This window comes from Salvia miltiorrhiza, chromosome 5 (genome assembly GCF_028751815.1).
Source record: "Salvia miltiorrhiza cultivar Shanhuang (shh) chromosome 5, IMPLAD_Smil_shh, whole genome shotgun sequence".
Lineage (NCBI taxonomy): Eukaryota > Viridiplantae > Streptophyta > Magnoliopsida > Lamiales > Lamiaceae > Salvia > Salvia miltiorrhiza.
In genome coordinates this window covers 2,997,959-3,014,578 of record NC_080391.1, presented here as the reverse complement: position 1 = coordinate 3,014,578, position 16,620 = coordinate 2,997,959, and the positions used below count along the sequence as shown (strand labels likewise).

General features: G+C 38.0%; 2 protein-coding genes across 2 annotated transcripts; both read right to left on the bottom strand.

Moving 5' to 3' along the window:
• Window positions 1-703: 703 nt before the first annotated feature.
• Window positions 704-5,671, bottom strand: LOC130985118 (outer envelope protein 80, chloroplastic). The gene is made up of 16 exons (XM_057907903.1): window positions 4,926-5,671; window positions 4,729-4,822; window positions 4,536-4,618; window positions 4,298-4,392; window positions 4,142-4,211; window positions 3,743-3,836; window positions 3,557-3,641; window positions 3,431-3,466; window positions 3,119-3,272; window positions 2,900-3,040; window positions 2,522-2,592; window positions 2,342-2,420; window positions 2,137-2,252; window positions 1,914-2,061; window positions 1,601-1,670; window positions 704-1,073 (listed from the first exon to the last, which is right to left on the bottom strand). Exons 1-16 carry the CDS (start codon window positions 5,562-5,564, stop codon window positions 919-921), a joined length of 2,130 nt encoding a protein of 709 aa, XP_057763886.1. The 5' UTR covers window positions 5,565-5,671; the 3' UTR covers window positions 704-918.
• Window positions 5,672-7,405: 1,734 nt separating this feature from the next.
• On the bottom strand, window positions 7,406-15,299 carry LOC130985117 (uncharacterized). Its single transcript, XM_057907902.1, has 20 exons — window positions 15,125-15,299; window positions 14,803-14,969; window positions 13,711-13,814; window positions 13,165-13,251; window positions 12,951-13,026; window positions 12,755-12,829; window positions 12,605-12,658; window positions 12,037-12,096; window positions 11,824-11,940; window positions 11,296-11,390; window positions 11,008-11,210; window positions 10,740-10,837; window positions 10,402-10,505; window positions 10,158-10,323; window positions 9,890-10,012; window positions 9,518-9,600; window positions 9,081-9,222; window positions 8,919-8,948; window positions 8,558-8,628; window positions 7,406-8,360 (listed from the first exon to the last, which is right to left on the bottom strand). The coding sequence occupies exons 2-20, from the start codon at window positions 14,839-14,841 to the stop codon at window positions 7,781-7,783; spliced, it is 2,307 nt and encodes a 768-aa protein (XP_057763885.1). The 5' UTR covers window positions 14,842-14,969; window positions 15,125-15,299; the 3' UTR covers window positions 7,406-7,780.
• Window positions 15,300-16,620: the final 1,321 nt, after the last annotated feature.

Sequence of the window (16,620 nt, the reverse complement as noted above, 5' to 3'; positions counted from 1 at the left end):
TAATTAAATTGCATAGTGATAGTGAAATTTCAAATTTCACAATAGACTCAACATGAGCCTACCATGATGGAGTGACTGTTGAACAAAAGACAAAGATTTATGATCTAATGGCCCCATCTTTTATTTCATTTTCAATAACATGATTCCTTCTATGTGGCTCTATATCGTTGATTTTGTTTAGGCTTTAATATATCAATATATTCAAAGCTATTACTTCATCCGTCTCATTTCATTTGGCTTAATTTTCTTTCGGGTCATCTCACCCAACTTGATCTGTTTCTTTTTCAAGTAATAAACTTTCACTATAGTAAATATAAACTCACATACTTTACATTACAATTTTATTCTTCTTAATAATCATGTTAAAAAAGCTAGGCCAAATAAAATGAGACGGAGAGAATATTCGATACGTCACAAGTAAAGTGATTATATGATTTTGTTGCTAACTTTGTACAATAACCTCTAATTGAGATAGGATCCCAAGTTGAATATATATCGCTTTAAAAGGGTTTTATTATTCTGATTAAAAAAAGAAAGCGGAAGCATAAAATATAGAGGGAAAAAGGGGAATAATTGACACACGTATTTGTTTGGCCCAACAAAGGAAATGGAATGGGCCATAGGCCCAAGCAATATATATTGGTCCAATCAGATTATACGGGCCGGCCCATATTGATATAACAAAACCAAAAAAAAAAGGTAATGAAAATACTAAAGAACAAATCCTTTCTCATCAATGATCATTCATCAAATTCCAAGATAAGGCCATTTTCAGCAACAAGAAAAACATTAATACTACAATTATGTAAAAAAAATAGAACATGGAAACAGAAGCTCTGAGATTCTAGCACTATGTAATGAAGGTTATATAAGAATGAGAGAATGCCAAGACATGAGAAGAAACAAGGATGAAGGACCTTAGTTTCGGAGTCCGATGCCAAAATGAAAGCGGCCCGTTTTCTGATCGTTGAATGCATACTCGAGCCTTAACGGACCCAGAGGAGAGTCGACACGAACACCTACACCATATCCATATCCACTTCCTGGCTTATTTCTTGCCCCAGCAGGATCACCTGATAGCAAGACACAACATAGTGAGGCGATTGCCCAAAATGTAATACTCCTTTCGTCCCACTAAGTATGGCTCCCCACTTTTGGGCACGGTTATTAAGAAGAAGAGTGATTAAAGAATAAAAGTGATAGAAAGTGACAGAGCCCGATTCCCTTTTCTGGAATGAGACATTATTAATGGGACGGACGCAAAAGAAAAGTGAGTAACATTTTACAAACAGATTATTATATGCTGGTGTACACAGATTAATGAGAGACTAGCTGAGCATGACTTCTTTTCCATCAAACTAGCAAATTCAAGCCACACGATATAAAGAAAGGTGGTAATTTTCTAGGCGATCAAAACCATAATCCCTCTCACAAGAAGGCGTTCATATACCAGAGCAATTTCCACATCAAACTCGGAATGAAATAAGCAAGTATTTTATATTTCATCGTTGGCCTTCACTCTCGAATTTACAAGGTTATTTTCTTTCGGGAAGAGATAGCTAATAAGTTCAAGTAAGACAGGCAAGTTAGATAGCCAAACCTGGAACAGTCGGTCCTGAACCAAGATCAGTTCCATAGTCAGCGAATATAGCCCCTTCTAGCGGCCCCATCTGCAAACAGCCACCATAAATTACTGCACAAATACTCACTGGATGGCAGGGAAAGGACTTAATGGAAATGTTTCTGGTAGGACTAAACTAAATAAACGAAGAAATTGAAAGAAGAGTTAATTGCAGAGCCAATAATATTGTTAATGCAACCAGCAGCAAACTCTAATTAGTTTCAAAACCATCAAAGTTCTAGACCAGGTCAGAGTGCCTAGGTGTAAAATATGGATGATAGCCAAAACTTACCACCGGGAATGATATTTCTCCACTTCCAACCACATATGAGCGACCTGATCCAACGGCCCCTTCTTCATAGCCTCTAACACTATTAGTTCCACCAATCGGAAATGCTTCATGAGGAGGAAATTTACCCACCACACGGCCACCGGACAGGCTGTTAAAAATATAGGCAGTGATAATCATATCTGAACGTTTCCTTAGAAAAGATTAACTAAAACAACCATCTTACCAAAAGAGAAATTTAGCAGGTCCCACAGCAAAACCCTGTCTAGAGCGAGCATTTACTCTGTTGAAAACTAGCCACTCTGGAGACAAAGGGATTCCCTGGTCCATGTTCACGACACACTGCATTTTGCCAATTCAACATTTCAAGAGTTACTTGAATACTAATAGTTGCAAGAGGAAAGTCTGGCTGCAAATGGAAAGAGACTGACCATAGTAGAACCTGGATCACCAGAGCCAGTATATACAGTCTCGAGTTTAGCAAGTAACATATTATCATGAGAGTTTCCGCTGCAGCAAAGACCAAAAGTGCCCAGTATGAATGGGTGGGACTGCAGTATACGCTTACTTAATTTGGAAACCTAGGCACTATTAGCCAAAAAAATACATACCTTGCTGTAAGTGGACTGCCAAAGAAGTCCCTTATAATAGGATTTCCCTTTTCATCGCGAGCACCAGCACGCTGGAATAAAAAATTGGTCAATCTAATGGAATTCCTCTTAATAGAGTTTTATCATTAACTGTGAGACATATATAACAATGGATGTTTGAGAAAGAATTGCAAAACCATTCATTAAGTACCAAACTATCCTATACGGATCCTTAAGGCAACAAAATTACTAAACCATAGATATGAAGCAAGAACAAAATTAGTGATTAACGTAACGGAATCTTGAAATAAATTATTAACATGAGCCCAAAAGACAAAACAGAAAAAGAGAAACAAAGGGAATGCTATGTAATCCATATACAAATTCTCGAACTGTTACCTGAAAAACTAGTCCAGCTGTTCCATTCCACTTTGGCCTAAATGGCCTACTATACTCAATTCCGGCTGTGACACGCCCAATTGTAAGACCAGTGTTATTTGGTTGGTTTCCGTGGACTAGTGTTCCTGGGGTTCTTGAATTCTGAAAAATGTTTTCAGAAAAAAATTCAGTTGGTACAAATAGGACATGCTAAGTGAATTATCAATAGAAATTAGTTACCTGTATCATGATAGCTCTTGACGTCCTCTTATCATCTCCTTCAATCCAAGGATCAGTGTAATTCATCCTAAATATGGAGTCAATCTGGCCCCTCTCTAATGATAGATTAATTTTCTGGTTCCGTCCAAAGAGGTTTTTATGATATATTGCTATGCTGCAAACAAACACATGCATCAAATTTTTCTGATGAGTAATTAGTGTGGTAATAAGGCTACAGAGTAAAATCATTATAAGGCAGCAGTTTATTATTGGATCAGGTCAGAATAACCTCAAAAATGTTAGATAATGAACTGCTAAGTTCAAGTTGATTACCTCCCTATTAGTCCAGCTAGAGGCCCACTTGTTATTCTGCAAAGTAAATCAATGTGGCTGACGTTAGCAGCAGAAAGAAACCACATTAGAATTCTGTCAACTGCATAAATTGAACATTTTACTTACCCACTTGATATTCCACCACCTCCAGAAATTCCTCCTCCGCTTTTACGCTCAACAACATTCATTGCTAAATCAACCTTGCCAATTTCTGAAGCATTGCAGACATTAAAAAATGGAACAAAATTCTACACCTTAACATCTGGAAGCAGACTCACTAAACACTAAAACAAAGCATGAAATGACATTTACCACTAGATGGCTGAGGAATAATACTAACATCATCCATAACACCCATTGCGAGAACTGTATCGACATCTCTTTTCCCCTGAATCATACTGTAGACCTACATAACCCAAACGTAACATCAAATTCCAATCAACAATAAACATCAGACAGAAATCTCATCTACAAGAAACTCAGTTATTTTTCAACTTAAATTTCTGAAATAGGGTTCCGATATTTGTCACTAATCTGAGAACTACAGCTTCTTGGAAAATACTCGGGCAAACATCAGAAGTCAGTAGGTTTCTTTCAGAAAAACTATAGAGCAGTGAAATTAGCCTCTGGACTATGGTCAGAATAATATATATACAAAGATTGAATAATAGACAGAAGAAAGCATTTCCCAAGAACCTAATCCCTACATACCTGCCCCTTCTTGGTCGTGAGTTGTCTGAGTATTGTTTCTGGCCTTGTTTTTCCAACAGTTGGCTCACCACTAACCAAAAATAAAGGTAAGTCAAGAGATCATACAATAACATATATCTGCACTGAATTAGTAAATACTGAAAACCAGTTACATACGTCTTATCAAGGAAACGTATGGAGATATCATTGACCTCTGCTTCTGAGGCTTGCAATTTAACAATACCTCCAGAAAGAATCTCCACTCCTGAAACCTGATAAGAGTGATACGAATAAGGAAGCAGTAAAGCAAACTATACTTTAACATCCAAAGCAAGATTGCTGGCCAGAGAAAAAGGCATTACATTCTATCCAATCAGGGAAATTTGTTTCAGGTAACAACATGTACATAACTAACCATGCCAAAAAGACCTCTCTCCATGTACCAATTATCAATGGAGTTTATTACTTCGTCCAGTCGCCTTACATTAACAACTTTTCCTGCATAACTTGACACACCAATGGGGGCAGGTCTAACATCAGAAACCTCGAGAAGTGGATCCTTAAGCAAACAATTCCAATAAAAAAGTAAAAGCACAAGAAAAACGCACCATATCCATCGCGAAATGCATCCTCTATAAACTTCGTGGGAAGAACATTAGCTCCTTCACACACCAACCCTTGAAACTCTTGGTTTTGCTCTACCTTATGAAATCATGTATTGGAAATTTATAATTATTTACCAACAAACATACATTCATAAGCACAACTTGATCAATCAGCATTCCTTCCAAATGTGATTAATTACCTGAAAAATCAACCGAATTCCGTCGCGGGTGTCGACAGCGACGGGCATGCAAGACATGAAATAGCCACTGGCAATAATCCGGTGCACATCTTCCTGCACCTCACGGACCGTGAGCGCAGAATTCGCGCGCGAAGCTTTTAAGGCGTTGAGAGCTTCGGCTTCCAAGTCCTTCCTCTCGAGCTCCTCCCCATCTTTGTTCCTCACCAACACCTCGCTAATTAGAACCCTCTCTTCCTCAGTGGCGCGACTACTGCTCACATTCTTCGACTGAGTCACCGACCCCGACTCATCGCCCTTGTACTGAATCATCGAGCCCGCCTCATCTCCGCCTTTCGACTGCGCGGAATCCGAGTCGGACAAAGCTAATGCGGCGGAGCAGAAGAGCGGGGGTTTCTTAAAACCCAAGTTAAAAATGCGATTCTTAGTGACATTTCGGTGGAAGAAAGGTTGGTTTTTTAAGAATTGGGAGATGAAATTGATCGGCTGAGACTGAGAGTCGAGACTGAAATTAAAATTGAAGGGCAACTTGGCGAAATTGCTGCGCGCGGAAGAAAAGAGGGAGTGGCGGCACAGAGGCGGCGAGAACGGCGGAAGCTTAACGGCGGAGGAGATGAACCGAACCTCGTCGGTTTGGGCCATATTCGCCGGCGAAATCTCGGACCCCTCTTGGGGTTTTAGAGGGTTTTTAACTTTTTAAGGATTCTGCTTGCTGTGGAAATTTCTACATATAAATACAATCCGCCATTTTCACTCTGAACTCGGAATTTGAGCCCACACTTTTTAGTTTTTTTTTACTGGACTATTTTTACTATTTATGTGAAGGTAATTTATCACACCGCCGACTTACATAATTACTCCAATTTCGTATTTGAAACCCAATTTCAATATACTGGAGTAATAATAATAAGGGTTAATTCTTTCTAAATCCTTAAACTATAGTCATTTTCCGTTTTTTTCCCTCAATCTTTGAACTTTCCATAAAAAATCACCAACTATTGATTTTTCCTAATTTTCCCATGACGAATTTTCCGGCCAAATTCGATGTCGGAATTTTCCTATGTGGCGTTCTTCACTTAATACGTGGCACCAACGTGTTCTATATTTGACACATAATCCTATACGTGGCAACCCTATCCTATCTGACTCTCACCATTTCCCCCTCTCTCTCACTCTCTCCTCTGCCGCTGCACAGCCATGGACGCCGATGCGCTTGCAGCATCGGGGGCCATCACTGTCTCCTTTACCCGGCGTCGCCTCTCCCTTCAGTTGACCCTCGATCACCAACCCCCAAAATCAGAAACCCTAGCTCCCCCAGTCTCAACGTCGGTGGCGTTGGCAGCAGCGACATCATCCTTTCCCCCTCTCTCCCACTCTCTCCTCTGTCGCTGCACAGCCATGGCCGCCGATGCGCTTGCAGCGTCAGGGGCCACCACCGCCTCCTTAACCCGTCGTCGCCTCTCTCTTTAATTGACCCTCGATCACCAAAACCCCCAAAATCAGAAACCCTAGCTCCCTCATCCTCAACGTCCGTCACCGCCGTCCGGATCCCAAACAGCGGCGCCGCTCTTTCCCAAACAACAGCGTCGTTCTCTTGATTTCTTTCTTTTTCTCACGGTGGACAACCTCCACATCTTTTTCGAGGGCGACAACAGTAACGCCGCCTAGCCAGAGGATCACCTCGCCGCGGCGGCAGCAGTAACGCTGCCTTCCTCATCCATCAACCGGCTGAGAAGAACCAACTGGCGCCGCCGTCTCTCTTTCTACCAAACAACATCGGCCAAAAAGCAAAACTCACCGCCACCGCCGTTTATTTGGACAAGAACGCGCAAAATGACGTCGTTTTATTAAGTATCCGGCGTGTCCACGTCAGATAATTCCGATTCCACGTGTGTATGGATTTGGCCAGAAAATCCGTCACGGGAAAATTGAAAAAAATCAATAGTTGGTGAATTTTTATGGGAAGTTCAAAGATTGAGGGGAAAAACGGAAATTGACTATAATTTAAGGATTTAGAGGCAATTAACCCTAATAATAATAATAATAATAATAATAATAATAATAATAATAATAATAATAATAATAATAATAATAATAATAAACCAAGATACAGAAATTTGTTAATTGTTTCGTATTTGAAACCCAATTTCAATATATTTGAACTTGATTTGTCAATTATTTGAAGCTACTGCAACACTTCATTATGAACAATTAATTTAATTCTGGATTTTTTTTCCTCAATTCATGTGATAATTATCTACCGGGAAAATAACCATAGTAATTTTGAGTTCGTTTTGAAACATTACAATCAGCATCATAGCAATTCTGTCATTAACTTTAGAAAAAATATTACACGTGACTGTATAACTATAACATCATACTATCAAAAATCGAAAGCAGCAGTAAATATTGAAATTCTATAGGCTATATCAGTAGTTGAAGTGCAAATTTTCAGCGATACAAATTTCACTGCGACCTGAATAAACAAGAGAAAATAAGCACCAAATATAAACAAGATCTTGCCAACATACACATCCAACAATCCAACTGCAACTCAGATTTTACCTACAAGTACATAAAAACTCGAAAATCAGTTGAAAAAGAAGACAGACTCTACAGATTTCTTCAGTAGCTGTTAGGCCTCGGCTGAGCTAAAGCACTTTTATTGCGCGGGTGATGGACAAGCAGCATTCAGCTTCGCTTTAGTTTAACCCCGGTACAAGAAGGCAAGTTTGGGGTCATGCTTCTCTACCTGTGATGAGCAGCATCGTTCCTAGAGTCGCCCGCTCTCCATCAATACCAGTGCCAGGTTCATCTCGACACGATATAGCATAAGAATTTACAGTTTGTTCGATGTATCAGTCATCCTTTTTTTCACGTTCCGTAGGTCCAGAAGAGTCGTCCCCTTCAATAGTTAGGTTCCCTTCAGTCGCTTGTGTGGATTGTGAAGGATTGGTAGACGACTCTTTTGTATCATCACTTTCAGTCTGGCAAGTTTCTGCAGGCTCATGAGCCGTTTTATCGGGTTGATCCTCTAATGCCACCTGCAGTTCGCCATTGGGTAAAGATGGGAGTTGCTCTGCATCATCAGATGTGTTTGCAGTATTAGAGGGCGGAGGGTTTTCAAAAGAACCGGAACTTTCCCTCCACTCGACCCACTCGGGTGGTTTGTCGGATGAACTAGTCTCACTTTCTAAGGAACCATCCAACAATTTAGTAGGCATGACATCAACAGCATTTGATTTCTCCTCGGAAGGTTCTGCTGCGGCAGTATCTGCCAAGTCCGCATCTTCCTCGACAACCACGTTATCAGCTCCTCCAACACCATCGCGACCTTCGGTGTTGGGGGATGAAGAAGCAACTGGAGCAGTCCCATGCTCATCAACAGTTCTCCCATCTTCAAACGCAAACCAATTGGAATTTGTAAAGAGGGATCCGCTGTAAACAAGGTCAAAAATCAACATGAGCCTTGCAATTTTAATTTTGTTCAAGAAAATAATTAAGTTAATACAGGATGATCATTTTAGATATGTTCTTTTAACGGAGAAATTAGGGAAGAAGGTAAAAGTAACATTTAATTTTCATTTTTAAGAAACTACAGAAAAAAATTCAACCGTACAAGTTCAAATACTTACCTTTCATGGTCATCGCCCAACCTAAGTGAAGAAATGACAACCTCAGCAGATTCATCGTCAAAGTAAACATCCTGAAAAAGTTATTAGAGGAACACAATTCAATAAAAGATGAAATTTGACAAAGTTATAATAAAAAGAAAATTAATATAAATACTGATGGCTGTGCAAAAACTCGGCACACATATAAGTCCGAGATAGAGAGAGGGAGAAGAAAATATCACACAGACGCAGCAACAAAATTCTCAAGATATTCAATACCAAAAATCTTTTTCATGTGACACCCAATGAGGGCCCATTTACAAGTCACTAAACACGATTAACAATTAATTCATAATTCATTAATTCTCAGTCATGTGACTACCTCATCATCCCGCTCAATCGAACCATGAGCCTGCAAAAAGCGAACATATAAACTATTCAGCCAATGGTAGAAAGACTACATTATTAGCCTTTTTGAGCATCTATTAACTCCTAACTTCTACAGACAACGAATGAAAAAACAGAACAACAACATAAAACAAACCTGCTCAGTATCATCATTACTGTAGATTCCATATCGGAAGGCCTGGCTCAAATTATTTGCCAATGCTGCAACATCATAATCTCTATCTTGATAATCATCATCATCACTATCTCTATTCCGATCCTGAAGTGCAGTGGGCCTCCTGCATAATAAGAAAATGTTTCGTCCATAATGAGTTTGAGGTTTAACTAAATAGACTATTTCAAAACACTGAAGTCCAAAGGAATAATGATGAAACAAGACCATCATATTAGAGAGAACTAGAACGGATGGAGATAAGAGTGCATGAGCATAGATGCAACACCCTGAGCAAAGTCACTTAGTGCACCAATGCAATATCTCAGTTTTTCATGCATAATCTTCAGCTAATAGCTATATGCCTATATCTCAGTTTTCCATGCAAATATGCAGAGGAGACCCAATTTATTAACACTAACCCGCAAGCCCACTGGAAGACATTCTCCACAGCATTCCGCTTAAGCAGGACATTTGTTTGCCAATCAACCCAATCACTATTCTCCTGCCAAAGAAAAGGTAACAAATAACTTTCTTTAAAAAACATCAGAAACTCAACAGCGTTGACGCCTTAGCAAGATTCAAAATACACTGAAAGATTCCCACAAAAAGCCTCTTTCATGTAATATGGACCCTCACAAAGAAACAAACAATGCTTTAAGATATATGTGTAACCAAAAACAAAAAGGCCATTAAAAATTAGGAGTTCATAACAGTACAGGGGTGTTTAAAGGCAGTCATGAAAACTAAAAGAAAGATGACTTAACAGACAATCAAATAAAGATTGGGCAAACCTGCAGAAATGTCTCTATGTCACTGTTGCTATTCCCCAATTGGACAAGTTTATTAGCAATACGGGTTAGGTGACCAATATTCCCTATCCTGGGTGGTTTTCTTCCCTCCGAGGATATAGTAGGCTGCAAAATGCATTAATAAAGTTCGATTTTAATAATGATTTGATTCTTTGCCCCACAAGAAAACAGAAATGTTTTTGTGATGAAAAGAAAAGGAGACAAATGATGGAAGCACCTACAAATTTTAACTGTAGTATCAAACAATTACCTTGGTCGTATCAACAGTCAAAGTGAAGTTTTTTTCTGCTTCAAGAATCCTCCCAACAAGATTACAATCATGAAGCAGATGTTCCACAAACTGAGGGTTCTTACTCTCAAGGCAAGATAATACAATGTGTTCCACATGATAGTGCAAGAAATTATTGTATGGATACCTAAAAATAGACAGTAATCAAATTTCTCAATCCTCAATAGAAGTTATTAGAAGTAGACGGAATGAGTAAATAACATACTCAAAAAACAATTCCAGAATACGCTTCACAGCACCCAGGCGAATCAATTCCTTTTCTGCAACTTCATTGCTAACAGTGACCAAGACTGAGATGAATTCTATAATCTACAAGATCCATCATTGTTCAAAATGAGATTTTGGTTAGCGGCATTGATTAATTCTCTTATTAATGCATGATTTGAATATGACAGAGATACAAGAATGAATTAATATAGAGATGCGGCCAAGCGAAGTTATATACAAAATGCACAAGAGATTTGCAGTTATTTGTTGGATACAGAGCATACTCGAAGAATCAGCACCTGACAACAAACACTACTTAAGCAATTGAAGATGTACCTTCAAACGATGCTTTCCTAGTGGGGGTTGCAATTTGCCATAAGTAGTTAGCAAGACACGATCCTCCGATGAAATATCCAAAAGCTTGAGCAAATCACCTGCCAAACAAACCAGTAGAGTTAACAAGTCAATTTCTAATTAGAATTTGATAGAGACTAACATCACATTTTTCACAAAATATACTCACTACTCAGATAAACATATTTGAATGGACAGAATAAACTAAGAGTCATGCATTTTATTATAACTTAGTAATGAAAGAACTAACCTAGTCCATCTAGCATGCCTCGGACAGTTTCAGGACTAGCAGCAGTTCCTGATCCATGTGTCATTTGACGGGTATACATGTAATATGTTCCTGAAGTTAACCTCTTTGGGTCTAGCAAGGATATACAGACGGACAGCAAGTTAACCAAAACAGATTTTGGCCGTGAGTCCTCCAGTGCGTGTCGGAACAGTCTTTCGATAAAACTGTGACAACAATCAGTTCCAACCAAGATAAGAAAACAATGTGATGTGGGAAACCAAGAACTGAAACATGAATAGACAAATGGACCTTGGGCTGGAGATTTTTGAAGATAGTCCTGGCGGAGCATATCGAGTGATTGCACAAAGTGTTTCTGCAGCATTAGCATGTACTTCAGGGCAGTCCTGTAAAAAAAATAGCCCACACACATCAATACCTCTGTGAAGGAAATCAATCATGGTAGGTTTTCTTTGTCAAAGACTCGAAGTGCATTTATTTAACTTCCCTCCCACCCCAATACACAGAAAACAAAACAAAGAAAAAAACAAAAAAAAAACTGTAAAACAAAATTCAACCAAACATAAACAGATAAACATACAAGGTTTCAATTAATATAAGAACTGCATGTAAATTCTATGAATGAATTACTTTTGCTCCACAATAACAAAGGATAAATAAGAAAAAGAGGGACAACTCTAAACCAACTATACACCTTCAACAAGCAAAAAGGAAAGCCAATCTCCAACCATTCCACAGTCACACTCCCTAAATAACCAGACTCTAGGGTAAAGAAGAGAACACTGTCAAGTCAGGTTATACATGCTTACTGCAACTTACAGATGAACTAAATTTGTCAACAATCATTTCCAGCACATTCATATCTTCCAACCACTGCATAGAGTCCGCACAGTTGGTATAAATATGTTCATCAGCGCCGATGAGACGAATTAAAACCTGTTCAACATGAAACCTATTAGTACTTTATACCTAGTAAAAAAGAGACCTGGGTGAGGATGGGGGTTTGGGGGGAAATATTGTATGACAGCATACCTCCATTATAGAAGTAATTCCAATTAGGTCAACTAGCCTTCTAATGATATCCTGATGAGCCTGTAAGAACATGACATAAGCTCCTCACGAAATGCCATATAGTACAAGGCAGTATGTAGGATGACGAATAAGCACTCTAAGAGTTACATTAAACCAAAGAGTAATGGGTTCTGAATTTATTTCGAATAAATATCTAAGAACTAGAAATCATGAGTATATAACTTGAATGACTGAAACAAACAAGTTAACATGCTGATACAGGAAAATGGATATTGCCAGCTGCTTAAAAGTTATGCATTTAGGAATTTGAAAGTTCTCCAAAACATGAAAACTCACCAGCACTTCTCTGTTTCGAAGGACGCAAAGAAAGAGAGAACATGTAAACAGTACAAGATAGAATAATTTCCATCTCCATTACTATGCATAATGTCGTGACGTTAACAAAAAGCTTAAATTATGTGGCTTTATATTCATAAAAACTGATATTTGTCTTTCAAACGATAAATATAATGATTATTGCTTTAACAGCACACAAACATAGCAGATTTATAAATACAGTTGAACTCACTCGTATGTAGTTCATTAAAGGAGTTGTCTTCCGCAGTAAGAGGCACACAACAACCTGGAACATAAAAGATCAAGGCATCAAACAGACCAGCCAGAACTAATCAAAAGATCTATATGCAATATGATTGGTCATTTGTAGATAAAACCGTACCTTGCTGAAATAACCAGCCAACAAAGTGCTATGGGGACGCTCAGGTTCCAAAAAGGAAAACAGCAGGTCCATTAACTGTGAACAAAAAGTAGGAGGTAACTAGTGTGGTCCCATATAAAGAATGTCTAAAATTTGAGACACAGGCAAGATGACCGAAAAGGAAGAAAGAAGAAAAGACAGCATTGGAAATTCCAACCTCCTCATCCTCTATCAAGGCCTTAAGTATTATATCAACCTCACAAGTGAAAATCTCACAAGCAACAAAAGGAAACCTGTGGGGAGGAAGAAGAAATATTACACAAGTCATATTAATTTGAATGCACTACATAATTATATTGAAAATTTTGGTATGCAGACCATTGTAACAAAAAATACACCTAGAACATCTATGACAATTGACATGTGCTTACTTGAATGTTCGTTCTTTTTCGGCACCTTCTGGAGGTTCTTCCACAATGTATTGAACCAGTTGTTTTACTTTAGCTCTTTCCCGCAAACTGCAAGAAAGCTTGGCCATTAACTAAAGGTACAACATCAAAGAAGAGGGTATTATATCCAAGTATTACCAAAAAATAATGACAGGACATTTTTAATGGGAAAATATAGTCACCATAATTGCAGCAGAGAAGGAAAACAGTTCGTTGTTAGTGATCAATCAAGAATGTGAAGAATCAGTTACTACACTAACTACTTAGCCAACACTCAACAATACTATCCTTCACCTCTCATCTCAATTCAACCTATAACAAATTCTTTATTGCTTGTAGCATGAGTTGGTGAGCATTTATGCCCAATTACAGTGCAAAACATTACATAAGAATACTCTAGAGTAAGATGTACTTTGAAAAGAAAAAATATCCCACTCCACATGATTAGAAAACACAACAAGAAGTTGCAATATAGAGAAAAATAAATTTGCATAACAAAATTTTGGGGTAAGTGAGACTGGATCTTACAAATTAATGAGACGGCCATTAAGAGCTTTGCATTCCTGAATGATTTCATCCTCATCCAATAGCTCCTCCAGTGTAAAATCATCTTTATCCAAGATGGTCTCCACCTGATTTAAATACAGTAAGAAAACAATAAACAATGCATACTCAATCATTCCATATAGTAAGGCATACTTTGATAGGGTTTGCATGACTTCATAAAAAGAATAGCATTCCCAATTCTGACAATTAAAGCCCAGCACAATATCCATGACATTTTATACAAGTATACCAGTATAAATTAAAGGCTTGTAGTCAAAATCTGAAAAGGGTAAAATAAAAACGAAATATCTTCCCAGATCATCCTTCCACCAATAAAAATGATAATAACATATTTTGCATAACCTGCAGGAAGCATACAGCTTCCCAATTCCGAAGCAGGAAAATACGAAACCCTGTCGCTTGTGTGGCAGTTAAATTGAGGCATGTTGCAGCTCTCAGTTCTACGGTTATATTCAAACGCAAGACTAAGTCTAAGAAGATCACTCAACTAGCTCCGTCGTCCTGATTTCCTACTTCCAACTTTGAGTGTTTTGTAGCAAATATGGTATAAATCCCACAAACATGGAATCTCCTACCTAGCCTATTCAAAATAGAGAACTCATCGTACAAATACCGCTGGAAGGACTTTAGAAACCCGACAGCAGGAAAGTCCGTGTCAATCTCTAAATTCTACACAGTGGCACCACGTGTGGCACTCTATTAGGCCAATGTTACATCGCCCTGGACGAATTGCAGGCAAGATTAAGTTTGACAAATAGGATCCACTGCATCACCTCCAATCAAGAGAACTCCACACAACAACTCCGCCACAGCACATTGGCCAAAGATATGAAATCATGCAAAACTCCACTGGAGCCTCCCCTATTACATAACCCCATTTCGACCCAACAAATCTCAACAGCAATCCAAGAAACGCAAAATCACCCGGCACAACGAAATCCAACGTCCAAGAAACAACATGCCGACAAGATTGGATCCAATAAAACAGAACAAACTATCCAACAAACAACACAACTAATATCTCTTCGAATAAAGAAGATCGCGGGCACTCACTGGGGATGCAGTGGAGAGACCAGCCATGCGCCAGAACATGTTGAATTCCCGAAGTGCAGCGACCGAATTGCAGACTCGTACTCAGATCTGTCCACTCAAAACCCTAGCTCATACACCCAGCGCCCACGCTAAGACTCCCAATCACAATCTTTGATTCAATAAAATCCCTGAAATTTCAACCCAAATTAGTCACGACTCACAAAGTTCTTGACAATCCAAGACACTAACACCCGCGGATTCCTGTATTGGATTCAATTCCACAACAAAATTTCACTCACGCGTAGAGATAGAGAGATGAATATATATATGGAAACTATATTACCTGCGGGTGTGTGTGTGTGGGAGAAAAATTGAGAAAATTTTCTGAATTTACAGAAAAAATATAGTATCAATAAACCAACCCATCAAAACGGAAATAAATATCCGTTGTTCAATAGTTTTGATTTTTGTATGTGTTTATTATTATTACCACATGTGTATTTCTTGACTTATTTTATCGCAAGAAAAATATGGGGAAGCTGTGACGTTGCTTTGCATAAATAAATCATCTATACTTAATTATTTTAATTATTATTCTTACTTAGTTAACCTAAATTTGGTACCAAACTATTTTATTTTGTTTGGCAATTTTTGGTGGCAATAATTATTATATAGACTCGTTTCTTTAGGTGTAATTTCTTCATTATATTTTATGTCGTATCTAGTGTCGTAATAAAAAAAATATTCGAGATTAGTTTATGTGTTAATGAGATCATAAACTCATTAAATGACAATTAAGAGTGGTGGAAGGGAATATTAGTCTTCGACGAACTGAAATTAATGGGGCATTGGTTTATGTCTCTTTCGTAATAACTCGTATGGGATAATGATGGTTTGAATTGTGAATTTTGTGGTATTATGGTTTTGGTTTGTGGTTGTTGTTTGAATTATTGAATACTCCAATATGTGAAACGATGTCCCCTTGGGATGACCTAGTGGTTAGGATGGTTGCCTGTTGTCCAAGAGGTCACAGGTTCGAGTACTCTCGGCCACAATAACCACTAGGTGGGGTGTGTGTGTGGTTTGTATTATTTATAATGTAATTTCATCAAAAAAAAAAAAAAAAATTTTTAAATATGTATATATACTTTTTGGAAACTCCTCGCTTGTATATCTTTTTATTAATATATATATATATAGGGTTAGGTTCAATGAAAAATGTCTAAATGTAAGAGAGAAGAGAGAATAAATCTCATCCGTTAATCTTATATAATCTAACGGACATGATTTATTCACGCCATGTTCAACAGATTTTTTCGTTGAAATTCGTGAACATATACAATATTTATGGGAGTTCTGGGTTCGACCCCCCATACGTTCAACAGAAAAATCCGTTGAACATGACGTGAATAAATCATGTCCGTTAGATTAGATAAGATCAACGGATGAGATTACTTCTCTCTTCTTTCTTACATTTAGGTCTTCTTCATTGAACCTTGACCTATAATATAATATATATATATATATATATATATGATTTAAACAATAATTATTTGTTGTATTATACTACCTCCGTCCACCAAAAATATGTCAATTTACTTTCGGCACGAGTTTTAATAAAATGTGAGTGAAATTGGTAGTGGAGTAAGGGTCCCACTTCAAATGTAAGTGGAATGGTGTTGACCCTACTACTAAAAATGGATGTGGCATATTTTTTGTGGACGGACGAAAAAAGAAATTGTGGCATATCTTTGGTGGACGGAGGGAGTATGTATTTTGAAATTATATCATACGAACATTTTATATATATTTGATATATTTGAAGTGTTCAAATGTGAA

Coding starts and splice junctions, on each gene's coding strand:
- LOC130985118 (XM_057907903.1), bottom strand. CDS start 5,564: ATGGCCCAAACCGACGAGGTTCGGTTCATCTCCTCCGCCGTTAAGCTT. Junction 3,642..3,742: donor TATTCCTCAGCCATCTAGTG/GTAAATGTCATT, acceptor GCAATGCTTCAG/AAATTGGCAAGGTTGATTTA. Junction 3,467..3,556: donor GGTGGTGGAATATCAAGTGG/GTAAGTAAAATG, acceptor TTTACTTTGCAG/AATAACAAGTGGGCCTCTAG.
- LOC130985117 (XM_057907902.1), bottom strand. CDS start 14,841: ATGTTCTGGCGCATGGCTGGTCTCTCCACTGCATCCCCA. Junction 12,830..12,950: donor CCTTGATAGAGGATGAGGAG/GTTGGAATTTCC, acceptor TTTTGTTCACAG/TTAATGGACCTGCTGTTTTC. Junction 9,601..9,889: donor ACATAGAGACATTTCTGCAG/GTTTGCCCAATC, acceptor TTTCTTTGGCAG/GAGAATAGTGATTGGGTTGA.